This window comes from Crocuta crocuta, unplaced genomic scaffold, assembly GCF_008692635.1.
Source record: "Crocuta crocuta isolate KB4526 unplaced genomic scaffold, BGI_CrCroc_1.0 scaffold39, whole genome shotgun sequence".
Lineage (NCBI taxonomy): Eukaryota > Metazoa > Chordata > Mammalia > Carnivora > Hyaenidae > Crocuta > Crocuta crocuta.
In genome coordinates this window covers 725210-743581 of record NW_027533334.1, presented here as the reverse complement: position 1 = coordinate 743581, position 18372 = coordinate 725210, and the positions used below count along the sequence as shown (strand labels likewise).

Genomic DNA, 18372 nt, shown 5'->3' with positions numbered 1-18372 from the left:
GATGTTTCTTTCAGACCTCCCATGTTTTCTGACTTACACTATTTCTGAAGAGAAGTCTAATACAAATTTCATATTTGGTGTTGTATACAACATAGATATTTTTCTTTGGTTGCATTTAAGATGGTCTCTTCATCTCTGATTTTGAGCAATTGGTTTATGGTGTCCTTTGGCATGTTTTTCTATTTGTTTTGTGTAGGATTCATTCAGCTTCTTGAATCCGTGCATTTACAGTTTTCATCAGATTTGAAAAATTTGCAGTCATATTTCTGTTTTTTTTCTCCATCTTCTTCTCTTTGGGAATTTCACTTATGCATATTTTAGGCTTTTTGCTGTTGTGTACCATAGCTCACTGATACTCTGTTCATTTTTCTTTTTCTCTATTTTTGGACAGTTTCAATTGCTGTCACTAAGTTCACTTAATGTTTCTTTTGCCATGTCTAGTTTGCTTTTAATTCTGTTGACCATATTTTTCATCTCTGTAAGTTCAAACTGGCTCTCTTTTGTCTTCCTTCTCCATAACTGCCATGCATAATCTATCTTCTTTATTCTTAAATATATGGACTGTGGTTATAATAGTTATTTTAATGTCTTGCTATGAATTATTTTCTCTCTCTCTGGGTTTGTTTCTGTTAGTTGACTTTTCTCATTGTGATGAGTCACTTTTTTATTTTTCTTTACATGCCTAGTAATTTTTAACTGGATATTAGATATACATTTTATCTTCTTGGGTGCTAGATATTTTTGTATTTCTCTACCTGTTTTTGTGCTATTTTCTGTGACACAGTTGTTTTTTGGAAGCAGCTTGATCATATCATGGCTTATTTTTAAATTTTGTTAGGCAAAACCAAAGCAACTATAGCTAGTTTTCTCTTTACTGAGACAATTCCCTTTTGAGTTTTCTGGGACACTGTAGATTACAAGGTTTTTTACTGTGGTTATTAAGAACACAAACTGTGCCTTTCTCTTTTGACTCTGTGCATTGTTTCATCTGCTGCTTCTGAGTGCTGCTGCTTTTCTCATGCTGGGAGAGTTGCCGTGCACACAGGTAGCATTCAGTGCTCAGCCAGAAACTTGAAAGAAGACCTTCTGTGGATCTTCAAAGCATTGTCAATGGGGAGAGCTCATCTCTCCTTTCTGTTCTCTGCCTCTGGTCTGGAAACTCTCCAGTCAATATGCTGGGACATTCTTACTTGTTTTCCCTTATTCACGTGGCACTGCCCAGGGTTTCAGTAGCTGAACCTTGTCCTTTCATGTTGTATGTGTGTGTGCATTCATGTGTGTGTGTGGTTTTAGTAGTTTTAGGCAAAATTAGTTCTTGACTAGAAGCAGAATTTCAGTTGTAAATATTTGAATAAAATTTTTATTCAAGTATCAAAGCAGAGATAAAGTCATCGTCAGGGTTTGGAACAACCTGCAGCCTGGTATTCTTGGAACCCAGTCATTTGCTAGAGGCTGGTTCTTCCTATAGGTTTATTGTAGTAAAGGTTATTTTTGTAAAAATTATGGAAATTTATCAACAATAATTATAATAGTTAAGTTAGAGTAGACTTAAGACTGAAAAAAAGATCAGTACAAGCTTTTCTCTCCGCTGTGATGGTTTCCCAAATCATATTTTTTATTATCTTCTAGTATATACAGAAATATTATAGTATAAGTGGTAACTTTCTTTCTACAGACAGACTTTATTTTCCTGTAGACATAATTTCTCCATGGAAGATTAGTCCAGTAATTTCACATGAGGAATTGACAGTTACTAAGACTAAAGAGAAATCTATGCTTCAAGTTTCTTTCTTTCTTTTTTTTTTTAATGTTTTATTCATTTCTGAGAGAGAGAGAGACAGCATGAGCAGGGGAGGGTCAGAGAGAGAGGGAGACACAGAATCTGAAGCAGGCTCCAGGCTCTGAGCTAGCTGTCAGCACAGAGCCCAACACGGGGCTTGAACCCATGAACTGTGAGATCATGACCTGAGCCGAAGTCAGACGCCTAACTGACTGAGCCACCCAGTCGCCCCTATGCTTAAAGTTTCTGAAGGTCATGTGGATTAAGAAGATATTATAATTGGAAACCTATTATGTAGTATCTTCTTGCTCCCGATAATGTGTTCAGATTTATGAAACAGTATTAAAAAGAATGAAGTAGGAATGCTTTAGTGTGAATTTATGATTTCACACCTGGTCTTGGGCTAGATAAATTTCAGTATAATTTCAAACTTGGTCTTGGGTTAGATGAATTTGAGCAGTTACTTTCTCAAAAGGGTTTTGTGAATTTTATGTTGAAGTAGTGTTTCTCATGGCCAACTCTTGATCTGGGGGCAGTAACATCTGACACAGTACCTCAGAGAGTCCCACCTAGAGTCAGAGGAAAAGAAGCTTGAAGAATATGTTAGCACATCCTTCAATAGCAGCAAATAAGGGTGATTCCTGGGAATTAGCATTATCATATTGATGAGTCTAGTGTTAAGAGGCAGGGCGTTAGGCCTCTTCTAATCCAAGAAGTAGAAGCACAATTTTTGAGAGGCTTTACACATGATTTCTGTAGTTATACCACTAAGAGTAGCAGTGTTATAGTATTAACAGTTATACTGAATTAAAGCATTGTCATTAATACTGGGCCTTTTCTATCATACATACCTAGTAATCATTGTCTCTGCCAAAAAAAAGTAAAAGATAGTATGTAATGTTATGTCAGTGAACCTAATATTATACCATTATTTAAAACTAATGCTTATTTCAAATTTATGAAATCAAGGATGACCTGATCTTTTTCAGAGAACTTGGTGTTTGCTTTCCTTAATTCTTACCAATTACTTGATTTTATTTCTCAAATAACTTAAGTTTATAGAGGCGATGAGATAAAATAAGGAAGATAGAAGATCAGAAATCTTTTAAGATTTTTACATTGTATACACTCTACTCTTGATTATCTATTTCTTAGATGGTCTGTGGCAGTGTAACTGTCCCTACAGCATACTTTACCATTACTCTTTGACTTCTGTGGCCATATGATTCAGGAGTGATCCAGGAATATAGACTGATCTATATGAATCTATTTAAAATACCAATCAATACGTGATCAGGCCATGGTTTATATGAAGTTATGCCCTACCTTGGTGGTCCCTTGTCTGAACTAAAATAAATGTTATTTACAGTTTTTGATTGATCCCTTTTTTTCCACCAAAATATATACAAACACATATGCTTCTCTCTAGTATTGCATGCAGTTACTACAGATGATAACCATGTTTTATTATCTTGAATATCTGCAATAGCATTTTTCCACTTGTAATTGGGTGATCAGTTTAGGTAGAGTTTTCTGTTTCTACTCTTTTACTTGATCATTTTTAATGGTAGTGTCCTTCATAACTTAAGTTTTATGTTTTTAAAGTTAAGCCAGGTAAATTCATAGAGCTGCAAATGGACTTTGAAAGTTGATGTGATGCCAAATCAAGCAGGATTTGTGTTTTTCTTCTTAATGGCTTCAGAAAAAAAAGATAGGACAACTTTGAAGTAACTACTTAGTTTATTTTTAAAATCCTGTCTGGATTTACACTTTTATACTTAAGGAATATGGTGGAATAGGAGTTTAAAATGGGATTAAGAACTATTTAGCACATTTGGAGTGACTGTAGTTTATATTTGAACATAGAAGGATTTTAGTAAAAAGCACATACTGCCTGGATTTTTAATCTTGGTTCTATGACTTATCAGTTAGCCATGTTATTTATTACTTAAGATAAGTTATGTAGCCTCTCAACAACCTTAATTTTCCCATCTGTATAATCATCTCATAGCAATGATTGTGAACATCAAATGGAAATGATGTATATAAAGCATGATACATATAAAGCTTTCAGTAAGTATTAGTTAATATTAGTGGGATTGACTTCCTATAGATCTTAATTTGCTCATTTTTAAATTGAGAGGTTGGACTCTTTGTATTTATATTGCTATTTATTAAATGTGTTTAAAATTTCATAGTTTTCCATGATTAAATTAAAATGACTACCATGCCTATTCCTACAGATGAAGAAACTGAGGCCCAGAAACTTCGCATGCCCAAAGTCAAATAACTAGGCAGTAACAGAGCCAAGTGAAACAGGTTTTTTAAAAGAATATTTTAAAGAGATTAGGCTATTTCTCTCTGATACTGGACTGGATTATCAATGCATAATTTATTAAACCTTTATTGTGTATATGAAACTATATGGTACCGCTAGTGAGGGAACAACACAGGAAGCACAATGCAAAGTAGTGTAAAACATATAAAATGTTTTCATGAGAATGTCATAGTGTTGAATGTACTACTTTTATATATAACAGATGACCTAACATCAGAAGAAAATTAGTAAAAATAGCTAGAATACTTTGTGAAAATTTAAACTTTGAAGATTAAATGTTATTTTTTTTCATCTTAGGGCACAGTCAGTGGTGTGCTGCTAGTTACACCAAATAATATAATGTTTGATCCACATAAAACTGACCCTTTGGTTCAAGAGAATGGCTGTGAGGAATATGGCATCATGTGTCCAATGGAAGAGGTGATGTCAGCTGCAATGTACAAAGAAATTTTGGACAGCAAAATAAAGGAATCTTTACCCATGTAAGATTGGTGTTTATACTCTTGCAATTTTATTACATGTAGATAGTTGTCCCTGGTCTAATACTCTTAAGTGTTTTTTTTTTTTTATTTTTATTATAACTGCTTTTATTTCTTTCAGTAATGAAAAAATATATGTAGTATCAAAACGATTATTCTTAACACACATTAACCAATTAGGAATTGTTTTAGGTTTTGTTTTTGTTTTTATTTCTGGGAGAGACAGTGTGAGCAGGGGAGAGTCAGAGAGAGGGGAAGACACAGAATCTGAAACAGGCTCCAGGCTCTGAGCTGGCTGTCAGCACAGACCTCGACGTGGGGCTCAAACCCACGAATTGTGTGATCATGACCTGAGCCGAAGTCAGACGCTTAACCAACTGAGCCACCCAGGTGCCCTGAGTTTTAGGTTTATATTTGTATATTTTGTCAGAGAACTGGATATTTAAAAGTAATCTGTAAACCTTGTTTAATTTAATGTTTACCAGGTTTTTTCTTTTATAAAGACACAGAATTTCAAATTATTTCCATGACTCATTTATGGTAATACAAGTAAACAGTGCAGCTTTCAGATTTTTCTTACAAGAGCCTGAAGAGGGATATGGGGGAGATCACATGAGCATCATTCTCCCTCAGTTAACCTCGGAATATACTGGTTGAGGGATTTGTAGGATTCAAATAACATATGTATAAGACTGTAACTCAGCACAGCCTTTGAAAGTAATGTGCTTGACCAAAGGAATGACAAGAGAAAAAGGAGGAATAAGAAATAAAAGGAGAAGAAGATAGTATACAAAAAAAGAAGTAGTAGAAAGAAGAAAATAGATACGTAAGAGAAAAGAACACCCTTTATTCTTCATGGCTTCACTTTAACTGAGCCAAAGATATATATCCCTTTATTAGCCTACAGGAGTGTAGATTGTTGTTCTAAAGTTAACACGTGGTACAGAACTGCTTACATAGGAAAAGAGTAAATTATTTTTGTTTCTGAGGCAGAGTACGTGAGTTATTGGGATACCTGTGGTAGAATAAAATCCCTTATTCAGGAAGTCTCCATTATACCTTCCATCCAAGAGATACTATTTTGGCTTGGTAAACTCCTCTGTAGAGGTGCAGATAATTCCTAGAATATCCTCTACCTTAGTTATTTTTGTAGATCATCATCCAGAGTCACTTTCAGCAAGTAAGCATTATGGAAGTGGGTGGAGGGATGAGACAAAGATGAAGGAATAAAGGATTAGATTAAAGAGAAACAAAATTAGATTATGTATGTATGCATATATTGCCAGTCACGGTGATTTTTTATTATGATACTTTGGGTTCTCTTATGCTGGATGACCTGCAAGTATTCCACCAAGATGATGTAGAGCTCCGCTTTTTGTAGGTCACTATTTTGTAATTGAGAATGTCACCTGGAAAGACCATACATTTGACCCAAACATTTTAAAAATTCCTCCAAAAAGAAGCATCTTTTCAATTTTGCCTTATGAATTAATTGAAAAATAATATTGGCAGTAAATCAGATAAATAAAGCAAGTAGTTTTGTAGAGTAATGTCTTGTGTAGCAAAACTGACTTTTAAGATTTGATTGATTTTCTTCGGTCTTCTGCTTGGAAAGTTGATTTCAAAGGTAGTGTTCTGGAACTGTATTAAGCAGTAGCAGCATCGTTGACAGAAATAATATTTAGTCTTTTAGCATTTTAACTCTGATGGTTTTACAGCCTTTATTCAAACATAGATCCTCTTACATTTGTTAACTCTTACTTCTTACCTAAGGATCTTAGTAAAGGTTCATACGCAGTTTCTCAAAACTTTTGCATTTTGCCAAGTTCTTGAACCAATATATGCAATTTGAGTGGATCACCAGCAGATGACACTATTACATTTTTAATAGCATGAAACAGGTGTTTGTGTTGCCTAATGGGAATCAGATGCAAGAGAGAGACGGATATGAATGGTAATTCAACTAGCATCTTTTTAAAAAATAAATTTTACCTATTCTGGTTATAAAAATTATGCATACTTATTATGTGAAATTTGAAAAATACCAAAAAGAATAAAAGTATTATCCAGATTCACCATCCAGAGATAGCCAATTATTTTTGTTTTAGCTTACATTCCTGTTGTTTTTTATTCTTCAACAATTATTAGTTCTCCACTAAGAACTCCTATAATTTTCATTTGTCATGAACTACTTTTAACCATCATTTTAAATTTCTGACTTTTATTTCATGCTTTATATAGATGTTTGTACTACCTCCTTCTAGAACTTAAACTATCTAACTTTGAACATTAGTGTGCATATCTACAAATGCCATTAAACACAGAAGTCTTAGTAGAATTATGAACCATTCAAATATCTAGTATATGAACCTTTAGATGAATAAGTTCTCTCTGAATTAAGAGGGGTTTCTGGTAGCCTGAAGAATTCCCGTAAGTACTGCCTCTGTTCTGTTCCAGTTGGTCTTCAGCTTTGCATTGGAGCCTAATATTTTAGTGCAATCTCTATTTAAATAGATTATAAATATCTACGTAAATAAGCACTGTGTGTTCATGTATGTCCATGTGTGTAATATCAGTGTATTTTTTCTTTATCAAGACATTTAAAATTTTAATCAGAATTTTATCTAAGCTTATTTTCCATATTCCATTGATAAATTTTAGTGTAGAATTATAGCTTCACCCAATAGAATTATGGCTTCACCCAAAACTTACGTCTGCAACTTTTCAGGTATATTAATTCAATTTGGAAATCTTACATTGCTGTTTCCCAGATCTTAAGAAATCATTGCAAAAGCCTGACTTAATTATTTGGCCAATCAGTATAAGTCAAATTTTTGATTTGCTATTAAGCGATACCTCCCTTTTAGAGAAACTTTTTTAGTACTAAATGAGTGTTAAGTTTGTGGGAAATAAAATACTGCAACTTAAAAAGTAATAACTTTTAATTTTGTTTACTAACAGAGAGATAGATCAGTTATCAGGAAGGGACTTCTGCCATTTAAAGAAAATGACAAGAACTAATACTGATGAAATAGACTCAAGAACCCGTGATGCAGGTAATGATAGTGCCAGCACTGCTCCTAGGAGCACTGAGGAGTCTCTTTCTGAAGATGTGTTCACAGAATCAGAACTCTCTCCTATACGAGAGGAGCTTGTCTCTTCAGATGAGCTTCGACAGGATAAATCATCTGATGCGTCATCAGAATCTGTGAAAACTGTCAGTGAGAGTGGGGGAGAATGTTTAACAGCCATATCAGAGTCTGCTAATACTCCTGATCACTTAAAATCTGATTCTGGACATTCTACACATGAAGTTGGGACTTCTTCTCTTAAAACAGATTTAAGTAATCTTGAAAAGGCCACTAAGGAAGGAGATCAGGCTAAAGATAATTTTCAAGAAATATCAGGCCCTAAAGAACAAAGCACAAGTATAGAAGGTAATGCAGACGAGGATTTTCTTAATGAGAATTCACTACGTCAAGAAGAGGGTGAAAAAGAAAGTATGTCTTGTGGGGAAGCAGCAGATTTTAAACAAAAGCAAACTGTCAACAAAGGAAAACAAGGTAAAGAACAAAATCAGGACTCAGAGGCAGAGGTAGAAGAACTGCGAAAACTCTGGAAAACCCATACTATGCAACAAACCAAGCAGCAAAGGGAAAATATTCAACAGGTGTCACAAAAAGAAATTAAGCATAAAATAGCAACTGCCGATATAGAAGGTAAGTGTTAAGGAATATATAAAGTTAACTCTTCCTACTGCATATTGTCTTCCTTTTTTCCTCACAGACTAAAGAGCTGCTCTGAAGAAAGATCTAGTGGCCCTTGACTGATATTTCTCTCTAGAGAGAAGTATATGGTCTCTAGGTCCTAGCCTTATCTTTCCTTATCCCATGGTATAATGAGCATCTTTTCCACCATGTGTAGACCCTCCTGACTGTGTTCTGTCTTTAAACGACTTCTTGAAAATGTGCACAAGTTTTGTAGCACCTTTGATTTCTCCATTTCTCTGATTTCGTGATATGTTACCTCATTAAAATGTGTTTTTTCACTGCACATAAAGTAATGTAATTGAAGTTTGTAATTGCCATAGTTCATAATTCTGCCTTTTTAAATAAAAGTGCAATTAGACATACAAATTTATTTCTAAAATTATTCCAGGTATCCAGAAGTTCATCAGTGTCTGATTAAACATTTTCCTTTATAAAGCACCAAGAATAATAAATTAAAACATGGTTTCTCTTTCAGTTTTGGTTTTTAGTAGTTTACTTAATGAAAATTATATCAGTAGACCATGTTTTTTTCCTAATATACTCTTCTTTCATTTAATTTTTTTTTAATTTGGTTTTATTTCTGAGAGAGAGGGACAGCATGAGCAGGGGAAGGTCACAGAGAGAGGGAGATACAGAATCTGAAACAGGCTTCAGGCTCTGAGCTAGCTGTTAGCACAGAGCTCTGAGCTAGATGTCACAAACCGCGAGATCATGACCTGAGCTGAAGTCGGACGCTTAACTGACTGAGCCACCCAGATGCCCCACTCTTCTTCCATTTAATACATAATGAATTAAATGGGGTGTATTTCAGGTAACTTAGCTAACACTTCTTATATTCTGTTAGAATATTGATCCTAACCCAATTTACATATGAACTTTTGAAAATTACTCAGTAATTTATTGCTAAAATAAAATTTAACATAGTAACAATTTTTAAATGTAAATTTTAGTGGCATTAAGTACCTTCACGCTGATGTGTAATCATCGCCGCTATCCATTTCAATAACTTTTTCATCTTTCCAAACAGAAACTGTACCCTGTACCCATGAAGTAGTAACTCTTCATTCTTCCTTCCCCTCACCTGGCAACCACCATTCTACTGTGAACTTCTGTCTTTATATGAGGCACCTCATATAAGTGGAATCATAACAATATTCTTTTGTATGTGGCTTATTACCCTTAGCATAATGCCTTTAAGTCTTATCTGTGGTGTAGTGTGTATGAAATTGTCCTTTCTTTTTAAAGCTGAATAATATTCCATTATATAGTTGACTCTTGAACAACATGGGTTGGAACTGTGCAGGTCCCTTATACATGATTTTTTTTTTTTTTAGTACAGTACAGTGCTATAAATGTATTTTTTATTTCTTATGATTTTCTTTTTTTTTTTTTTAATTATTTTGAGAAAGAGAGCGTGCAAGCAGGAGAGGGGCAGAGAGAGAGAGAGAGATTGAGGATCCCAAGCAGGCTCCCCACTGCCAGCGCAAAGCCTGATGTGGGGCTTGAACTCATAAACCCTGAGATCGTGACCTGAGTCGAAATCAAGAGTCAGATGCTTAATGCACACAGGCACCCCCCGCTTATGATTTTCTTAATATTTTGTTTTCTTTAGCTTACTTTACTGTAAGAATACAGAATATAATACATATAACCTACAAAACCTGTGTGAATCAACTGTTTACATTATTGGTAAAGCTTCCAGTCAACAGTAGGCTATTAGTAGTTAAGTTTTGGGGGAGTCAAAAGTTATATGCAGACTTTTGACTGTGTGAGGGGTTGATGCCCCAAACCCCTGTCTCATTCAGGGGTTAACTGTACATAGCACATTGTCTTTATTTATTCATTTGTTAATGTACATTTGGATTGTTTCCACCATTTGGCTTTTGTGAATAATGCTGCTATGAACCTTGGTGTACAAATATCTGCTCGGATCCCTCCTTTCAATATTTTTGGATATATACCCAACAGTAGATTTGCTGGATCGTATGGTAATTCTGTGTTTAATTTTTTGAGGAACTCCCAAACTATTTTTCACAGTGGCTGCACATTTTATGTTTCCACTAGCAATACATGAGAATTTGGTTCAGTTTTTACAATATGTGTACTGAATTTTCTTTGCACCATCACCATCTTTTTTAGATATCCTAATGACCTCAAGACTATATTCAGTAGATGTTAAAGGATTAATTTACTCAAAGAAAATTCTATAAAAGATTGAATATGAATAATTCCTTTGTAATACCTTTTTACTTATTCAGAACTAATGAATGTTCACTAAAGAACATTTGACAAGAATAGGAAGTTTTTAGAAAATTGATAAAAATTACCTGAAATTCATCAATGAAATACTCATTGTTAACAATTGGTATATTTATCTTTGATCTTTGGTGTGTGTCCACACACATTTATATGCATATATATACAATTTTGATATTTGTGGGTATCTATACACATGAATTTTTTAATGTAAAATCAGGATTATAGTGTTGTATCCTTTGTTTACTTAACATTTTATGTCATGAATAATTTTCCAAGTCATTATAGTTTTTTGAAAATATGGTTTTTAATTTTAACCATTTCCATATTGTTAAGACATTCAGTTGTTTTTAACAATTCATATTGTTAAGATATTTCCAGTCTTTGATATTATAAAGAATGTTGGTGTGAATATCTTTATTTGATACCTTTGTGTTTGATGGTTGCCTTGTATTTTGAAATCTTTGAAAAAGATAAAGTGAGGGATTGTTTCACCTAATAATGTGGTAGATTACTGTTAGTAAGTTTGTTGGGGTATGGGATTTGGGGTGGGAGGGCTCCTATTATAGCAAAATACTAAAAGGGAAAAATTGGTAGATATTTTTAGATATAGGTATGCCTGTATTATTGTCGTTTGAGTTCTTTTTTCGGGGGAAGGGATGAAAATTTATTTTAAGTAATTTTAAGTAGCTTGAAGTTCTGTAATAGGGAAATATTATAGGTTTCTAATTTTTAGTGACTTTATAATATAACATGATTTAATAGGCATACAACTATGGAATATAATTGTGGGGGAAATGGTAAAAGTTCACTCTTTTAATCAGATGCACATATCGGTGTTCACATAAATTATGCACCTTTTGCAGTATTGTGTAGAAGAAAGCAATGACTCGTATCCAATTCTCCTGACTATAAATAAGTGCTTATTCTTCCATAGTGCCTCCTTCATAAGCTAATCGTGGCCAGAATCCTGAATTCAATCATAATGTCAGACCCTCAGCATACCTTATGTCAGCATCTCTGCTTGGGAGAGTTAGAGATAATTCCGGCTTAAGCTGTCCAGATGACTGAGTCCAGCATATTGTTGATTGTTTATCCTACTTTCATATAGATGTAAAAGCTCCAGGAGCTTTTTTTTAATTAAAGTTTTGTTTATAATAACCATATTAAGGTAAACCTTTAAAGTTCTACAGATGTGTTTAGATATTATTCTAGAAGGTTAATAGAGAACATGCAAAAAAATATGTGTATGTAATTACTTTGACATGGTTATTTCACACAAAAAGTTAACGAACGGGTTGCTGAAACTTTCACACTTTCTCTTAATGCGCTTAGACGTAATTTCAGTTTTTACCTGCGTGCTGGTTTATTAGTCTTGTCACTTTACCTTTGGAAGAAAATAAAAGTTACTTAAGAGAATTCATCTAAGTAAGTGTCAGTAAATTGAGATTTTACTATGTATTTGTAAGATGTTTGGAGATAAACATCATTTAATCTGTTTTTTAAGCATGGTGTATGAGAATGGAATGAATCTTTTTGTATCTCATTTCTAGGTTCTGCACTTTTGAAAGAAAAGAGAAGGCATCGATTGCATAAGTTCTTATGTCTCAGGGTTGGAAAACCAATGAGGAAAACATTTGTTTCTCAAGCAAGTGCAACAATGCAACAATATGCACAGAGAGATAAGAAACACGAATATTGGTTTGCTGTGCCACAAGAAAGGTAAAAAACAAGAACTTAAAAACGTTGACATTCCTTTAATTAAAATTATCTTACATATCACGTAACACCAGTAGAAAAGTACTTTTAAAAACTTGACACTAAATCTTTTTAAAATAATTTTACTCCTATTTTGTATTTTNTTTTTTTTTTTTTTTTTTTTTTTTTTTTTTTTTTGAGAGAGGGAGCAGGAGCTGGATAAGGGTAGAGAGGGGGACAGAGGATCCAAAGGGGACTCTGGGCTGCTGTGTGCTGACAGCAACAAGACCATGGTGGGATTCAAATTCGTGAAGTGTGGCATAATGACCTGAGCCAAAGTCCAATGCTTAACTGACTGAGCCACCTAGGTGCCCCTTAACTTACCCCATTTTAAATTTTATTCTTCTTTGTGGCTTAATGCAAAAAACTGTGAATTTGAGGTAACTAAAATGTCTTAGAGCAAGAAATATTAAATTATTATCATCAAAATATTAAAAAGTGTGGTTTTTACCTCAAGGCAGGCAATGATATATAAAATGATATATAATCCCTTATCCCTGCTAATTAATAGCCACAAAACAGATATTTGAAATGTGTGTTTGATCCTTAAATAAGTTTTCAGGGATGTAATTATCTTTTTTTTTTTTTTTTTAGGTTTTTGGTTTTGTTTTTTTTTTTCTGAGAGAGAGAAAGAGACAACATGAGCAGGGGAGGGTCAGAGAGAGGGAGACACAGAATCTGAAACAGGCTCCAGGCTCTGACATTCCGTCAGCACAGAGCCCGTGCCTAACGCGGAGCTTGAACCCATGAACTGTGAGATCATGCCCTGAGCCAAAGTCGGACGCTTAACCGACTGAGCCACCCAGGTGCCCCTCAGGAATTTAATTATCTTTTTTTGTAACAACAGGTTTTGCTGTAGTGAACAAAATTGAAAATGGAGAAAGAGACTTAAAAGATTAGATCATCTGTCCCTGAACCAGTAATACACTGTGTGTTCCTGGTATGATATAAAAGTTAAACACATTAAGTTTTTATTGACTTGGGAAAATTTTGTGTAATGTCCCCGTTTAAAAGTAGGCAGTAAGTTGTTGTGAATGAGGTCACGATTGCAGGTTCAGTTTCCCTTCTTGTCACTAGTTTCTTTAAAGATAAAATAACATTATCACGGATAGCGTCTGAGTTACTCAAAAGCATGCCAAGGAAAATCTTAATAGTTTTCTCAGAACAATTTGACAGAATATAGCCAAGTAAATTTTTTTTAAGTTAATGTCTTCCTGTCATGAGGCTTTGTTATCTCTTTAAGTAAAGCATAGTATATTTTGTATTTTAAGTCTTCAAGTTTTTTGAAGGTATTTAACAAATATCATTTTGTAATTTTAGCTAGAAGTACAGAATGTTAGGTCTATCATTAATAGTCACTTGTTCTAACAGGACAGACCACTTGTATGCCTTCTTCATTCACTGGAGTCCAGAAATATATGCAGAAGATACTGGTGAATGTACCAGAGAACCTGGATTTATAGTAGTAAAAAAGATAGAAGAATCTGAAACAAATGAGGATTCTACTAATGAAGCTGCAGCCAGAGAATGGGAGGTAAGGAGAAAAATGTGAAGAGTTTTATGGATCTTCTTACTTCGTGTGAGTTTATAGCTTTATAGTAGTACAGGCAAAGTCCAGTGATCTTTGAACAAAAGGATAATTTTTAAAGGTTTATTGTCTTGTATATATGTGTTTATTGAATGAATCTGATTAGTAATCTTGGTTTACTATTATTATTTTCCTTTTGCTCTAAAACATTAGAGAAGCAACTTATCAACAGTAAAATGACTGTTACTGAGTACATTTTAGAATATTAATTACTGTTTTACTAATTTTTATAAAACATTTATTTCTGATCTGATTCCTTTGAATATTATTTCCTGCACAGAAGAAGTACACCACTCATTTAGCACATTCATTCAGATTAGAACTACTTTCTAAGTTCATTCCCAACCATAATTTTGAAAGGAATTTACATTAATGCTAAGGAGGTAAGCTTAGGCTAATTTTACAAAGTGTAAAAACTTTACGTGTTCAGGTTTACTGAATTTGTTTAAATGGCTAAGATAACACTAATTAACTTTCTGTAACCTTTTAAAAATCCATCTTTTAATATTACAGGTAACAGTTTACCTGCTTTGTCTTATCGGATTGATGGGGTGGCAAAATCTGTTTTTTCTGTTATAGGTTGCTTGGATAATGTCTTCTTGATGGATGCATTAGAAAATATAGAGCAGATGCTAAAATGTGATAATAAATGGGATTAAATTTTGTTATCCATTTGGTGTTAAGTGTTTGTGGTTGTTCATGTGATATGAATTTATTGTGCATGTACTTAACATGTATAATGATTAAAGGTATACATGGCATGTCTTTCATTTAAAATGTGAAGCTGATTTTGAATTAAGTTCATTTTGTGTAGTCTGTACAGCATCAGTTTCTACTGTAACTTCAGTATTGTGGAGGGAAAGAAGTAACCTATATTGAACATTTATTTTGGGTTCTTTTAATACTTTAACCAGCATTATTAATCTTCACACTACCTTTATTTACAATAGGCCCCAAACTGGGAATGCCTACTGTCAGGAGAACGGATAAATAAATTTTGGAATATTCATAAAATTTCAAATAACCTAGCAATAAAAAAAGATCTGCTTGCATAGACAACAACATGGATGAATCTCGTAGATAATGCGTTTAATGAAAGAAATCAAGCCAGGCCTAAAAGAGTATATACTATAAAATTACATTTACATGAAGTTCAACAGGGCAAAGCTAATGAAAAGTCCATCAAACTACCTGTTTCTGGGGCTGGAGAGGGTCACTAGGGACAGGCGGGAACTTTTATAGAGTACTGGAGATACTCTGTATTTATTCTGGGTGAAGATTAGTTACTTGGGTGTTGACATATGTAAAATAGTCTCCGTGTATTTAAAATTAGTTTTAGGAAGCTTCTAAAATAGCTCAGATGATCAAAGATGGATACTTGTACTACAGTAGCAACAGTTGAAGGTAGAGTGGAAGGTGATGAAATTAAGTTTTTTAAGCAGGTATTTACCTAGCTATTAAGACAGTATTTAGTGACGTCTAGATAACAATGAAGTTTCTAACTTGAGTGGCAAGGTGGGTGGCAATATTTTCAATCAGGTAAGGAACTTTTCTCCATTAGAGCCAGAGCACTTAACCTTGGAAGTAATAGACTATCATTGTTGATTATTTGATTATTAACTCTTTTGATTCAAAGGAACTGCCTCACTTCTTGTGGCAGATTCTTCAGTTTATAATTTCTAAAGAGAAAAACAGATGTCTCCTAACTTGTTTTCAACCAGAATTAATTTAAATAAAAAGTAAATGGCAGAGAAAAAATTAATTTTAGAAACTTTTTGCTGTCTAGGAACAGTCCTGTACCGTCTAGTCTGGTAGCCACATGTTTATTATGTGGCTGTTTAGTACTTGAAATGTGGCTAATGCAACTAAGGAATTGAATTTTTAATTTTGCTTAATTTTAGTTAAATTTTAACATGGTTACTTAATTCAGCTATTGGATAAGTTTTTAATACTTTCGGAACAACTAGTATATATGAATTTTTCCACTGTAAATTTTACGAAATCTAAATAAATTTAAATGTAAACACCGTCAAGTATTTCCTGTAAAAATTTAGTGTCTGACCTGAGGGGTGCTGTCCTGTAGAACATACAAATTCCTATAGATACAGTAATTACTGCCCACATGTAACTATTTAGCACTTTTGGAATGTGGTCTAGTCTGAATTAACATGTTCTTTAAAAGAAAAAAAGAATGTAAAATGCCATTAGTTTTTATATTGATTATGTTGAAACGACAGTATTTTAGGTACATTGAGTTAAGTAAAAAACAAATTTTTTTAATGTAGTTACTAGAAAACTTATATTTGTGTATGTCTTGCATTGGATTGTTCTTGTACCTTATGCTCCTCTAGTGTTTGATCATTAGTAAGTGCCTACAGAGCACATATTTTTTTATCCAAAGTCCATTGTTTACATTAGGGTTCACTCTTGGTAAACAAATACATAATGACGTAAATATTTTAAATGTTAATGTTTTAAAAATGGAATTTTTTAGACTTATGTAACATAAAAGTACTTCAAAATGTGAAGTGCTGTTTTGGGACTTTCTTCTACCTAGGGATGGAGAACAGGTGACTTGGACTATAGGACAAATTACTTTGGCTGCCAACATGGCATCAGTCTGATTAAAACTAGCTCTTCTACTCACTCTTACTCTGCCTCAGTGATACTCAGGAGATTATCATCCCTGACTGGTATTTAGGTAGGAATATATCGCTAACCAGAAATGTATACATTGGGAAAACTTTGCATATGATTAGCTTACTCTGCTCAATCTTCTCTTCTGTGTTCGTCCTATCTCCCAGTGTAAGCGCCGAGAGGGCAGGGTTTTGTCAGTTTCATACATGACTGACTGTATTCTTAGCTAATAACAATGCAAGCATATAATTCATTCTTAATATTATTTTTATATTACTATTTATTGGATTAATGAATAAATTTGGCTAAGATTAAAATAGGATATAAAACTTGTACTCATCTTTCATGATAGTTACATCCTAAAATAAATTCTTATATCAGTTGTAGTAGATTTGTCATAAATTGATAGATGCTGGAAGTCGGAATTAACTGGCCGTTCAGCCTCTCTCATTTTATACTATTCTTCATTCTGCTTTACCATAATTCAGTGATAGAGTTCATTACCTCAAAGGGCAATACTTTTCATTTTAGGACAACTCTATTAGAAAGTTCTTTCTTACAGTGAGTTTAAAGAAATATATCTTTGTAAGTATAATCCATTTGTTTTTGTTCTTCCTTCTGGTACACATCGACCAGTTTTTTGTATACTATGATAATCTGAAAATATTCCTCTTTAATCTTCCAGGATTATTTTCCCTGGTGCTTCCACTGTTTATTAACTCTGTAGATTCAGCATTACCTTCATCATTACTCTCAAGTGTGTTAAAATTTAATCCAAACTATGACACCCAGATTACTAAAATGTGTACTTAAGATCGCAAGAAAACTTTTATGATATTTGAAATAAATTCAGTTCTAAAATGTATGCAAATTGAAAGTCCTATTTTTTTCAGTTTTTAATGTTTATTTTTAAATTAAGGTCTTTTTTAATGTTTTAATATTTATATTTGTTTATATTGAAGAGATAGCACACGTGAGTGGGGGAGGGGCAGAGAGAGTGGAAGACAGAATCTGAAGCAGGATCCAGACTCTGAACTTTCAGCACAGGGCTCGAACTCATGCATGGCGAGATCATGACCTGAGCCGAAGCCAAACACTTAACTTACTGAGCCACTCCATTTCCCCTAATGTTTATTCATTTTTGAGAGAAAGCGACACAGTGTGTGAGCAGGGGAGGGGCAGAGAAAGGGACACAGCATCTGAAGCCAGCTTCAGCCTCTGAGCTGTCAACACAGCCAAAATCAGACACTCACCTGACTAAACCACCCAGGCACCCCTCAAATTGAAAGTCCTATTGAAGATAATTAGAAAATACTGGAATTTAAGAATTAAAAATGATAGAAGGAAATAAAGATAACAGAATTAGAGATTTATATAGTATAGAGATTTATATAGTAAATTTCAGAGAGAGGTGAGGGCAGCAGAAATCTACATTCATTGAGAACAGAGTTAGCCAAATTTTAAAATGGTCAGAAGTAAGAGCCTGTAATGACACATCAGAACAAAGATTCCTGATTATTGGGAGAATAAAAAAATCTGAGAAATACTATGCATATAACTCAAGGTGTGTAAGAGATTGGTGTTCTTTACCATCTACTCTTATTCTAGTCAGTATAAATATAGTTACCATAAAAACATCAGCTTACCTCTTTTTTCCACCTGTAATGTCTTGAATTTCTTAAATATGATTCCTTCTCCTACTGCCAGATTAAAAACCTTCGCTTGCAACTGAAAGGGAAGTACTTACTGAAGATTCTTTTCCCTTG

The 18372-nt window shown here is 33.7% G+C and overlaps 1 protein-coding gene across 4 annotated transcripts in view; it reads left to right on the top strand.

The window, feature by feature from the left end:
- Positions 1 to 18372, top strand: part of OXR1 (oxidation resistance 1) — a 360417-nt gene that overhangs the window by 312981 nt on the left and 29064 nt on the right. For all 4 annotated transcript variants that reach the window (XM_077748152.1, XM_077748153.1, XM_077748154.1 and 1 more), the window contains 4 exons: positions 4416 to 4600; positions 7559 to 8316; positions 12177 to 12345; positions 13753 to 13915. In XM_077748152.1, coding sequence (XP_077604278.1) covers positions 4416 to 4600; positions 7559 to 8316; positions 12177 to 12345; positions 13753 to 13915 — 1275 coding nt within the window. The remainder of the gene's footprint in view (positions 1 to 4415; positions 4601 to 7558; positions 8317 to 12176; positions 12346 to 13752; positions 13916 to 18372) is intronic.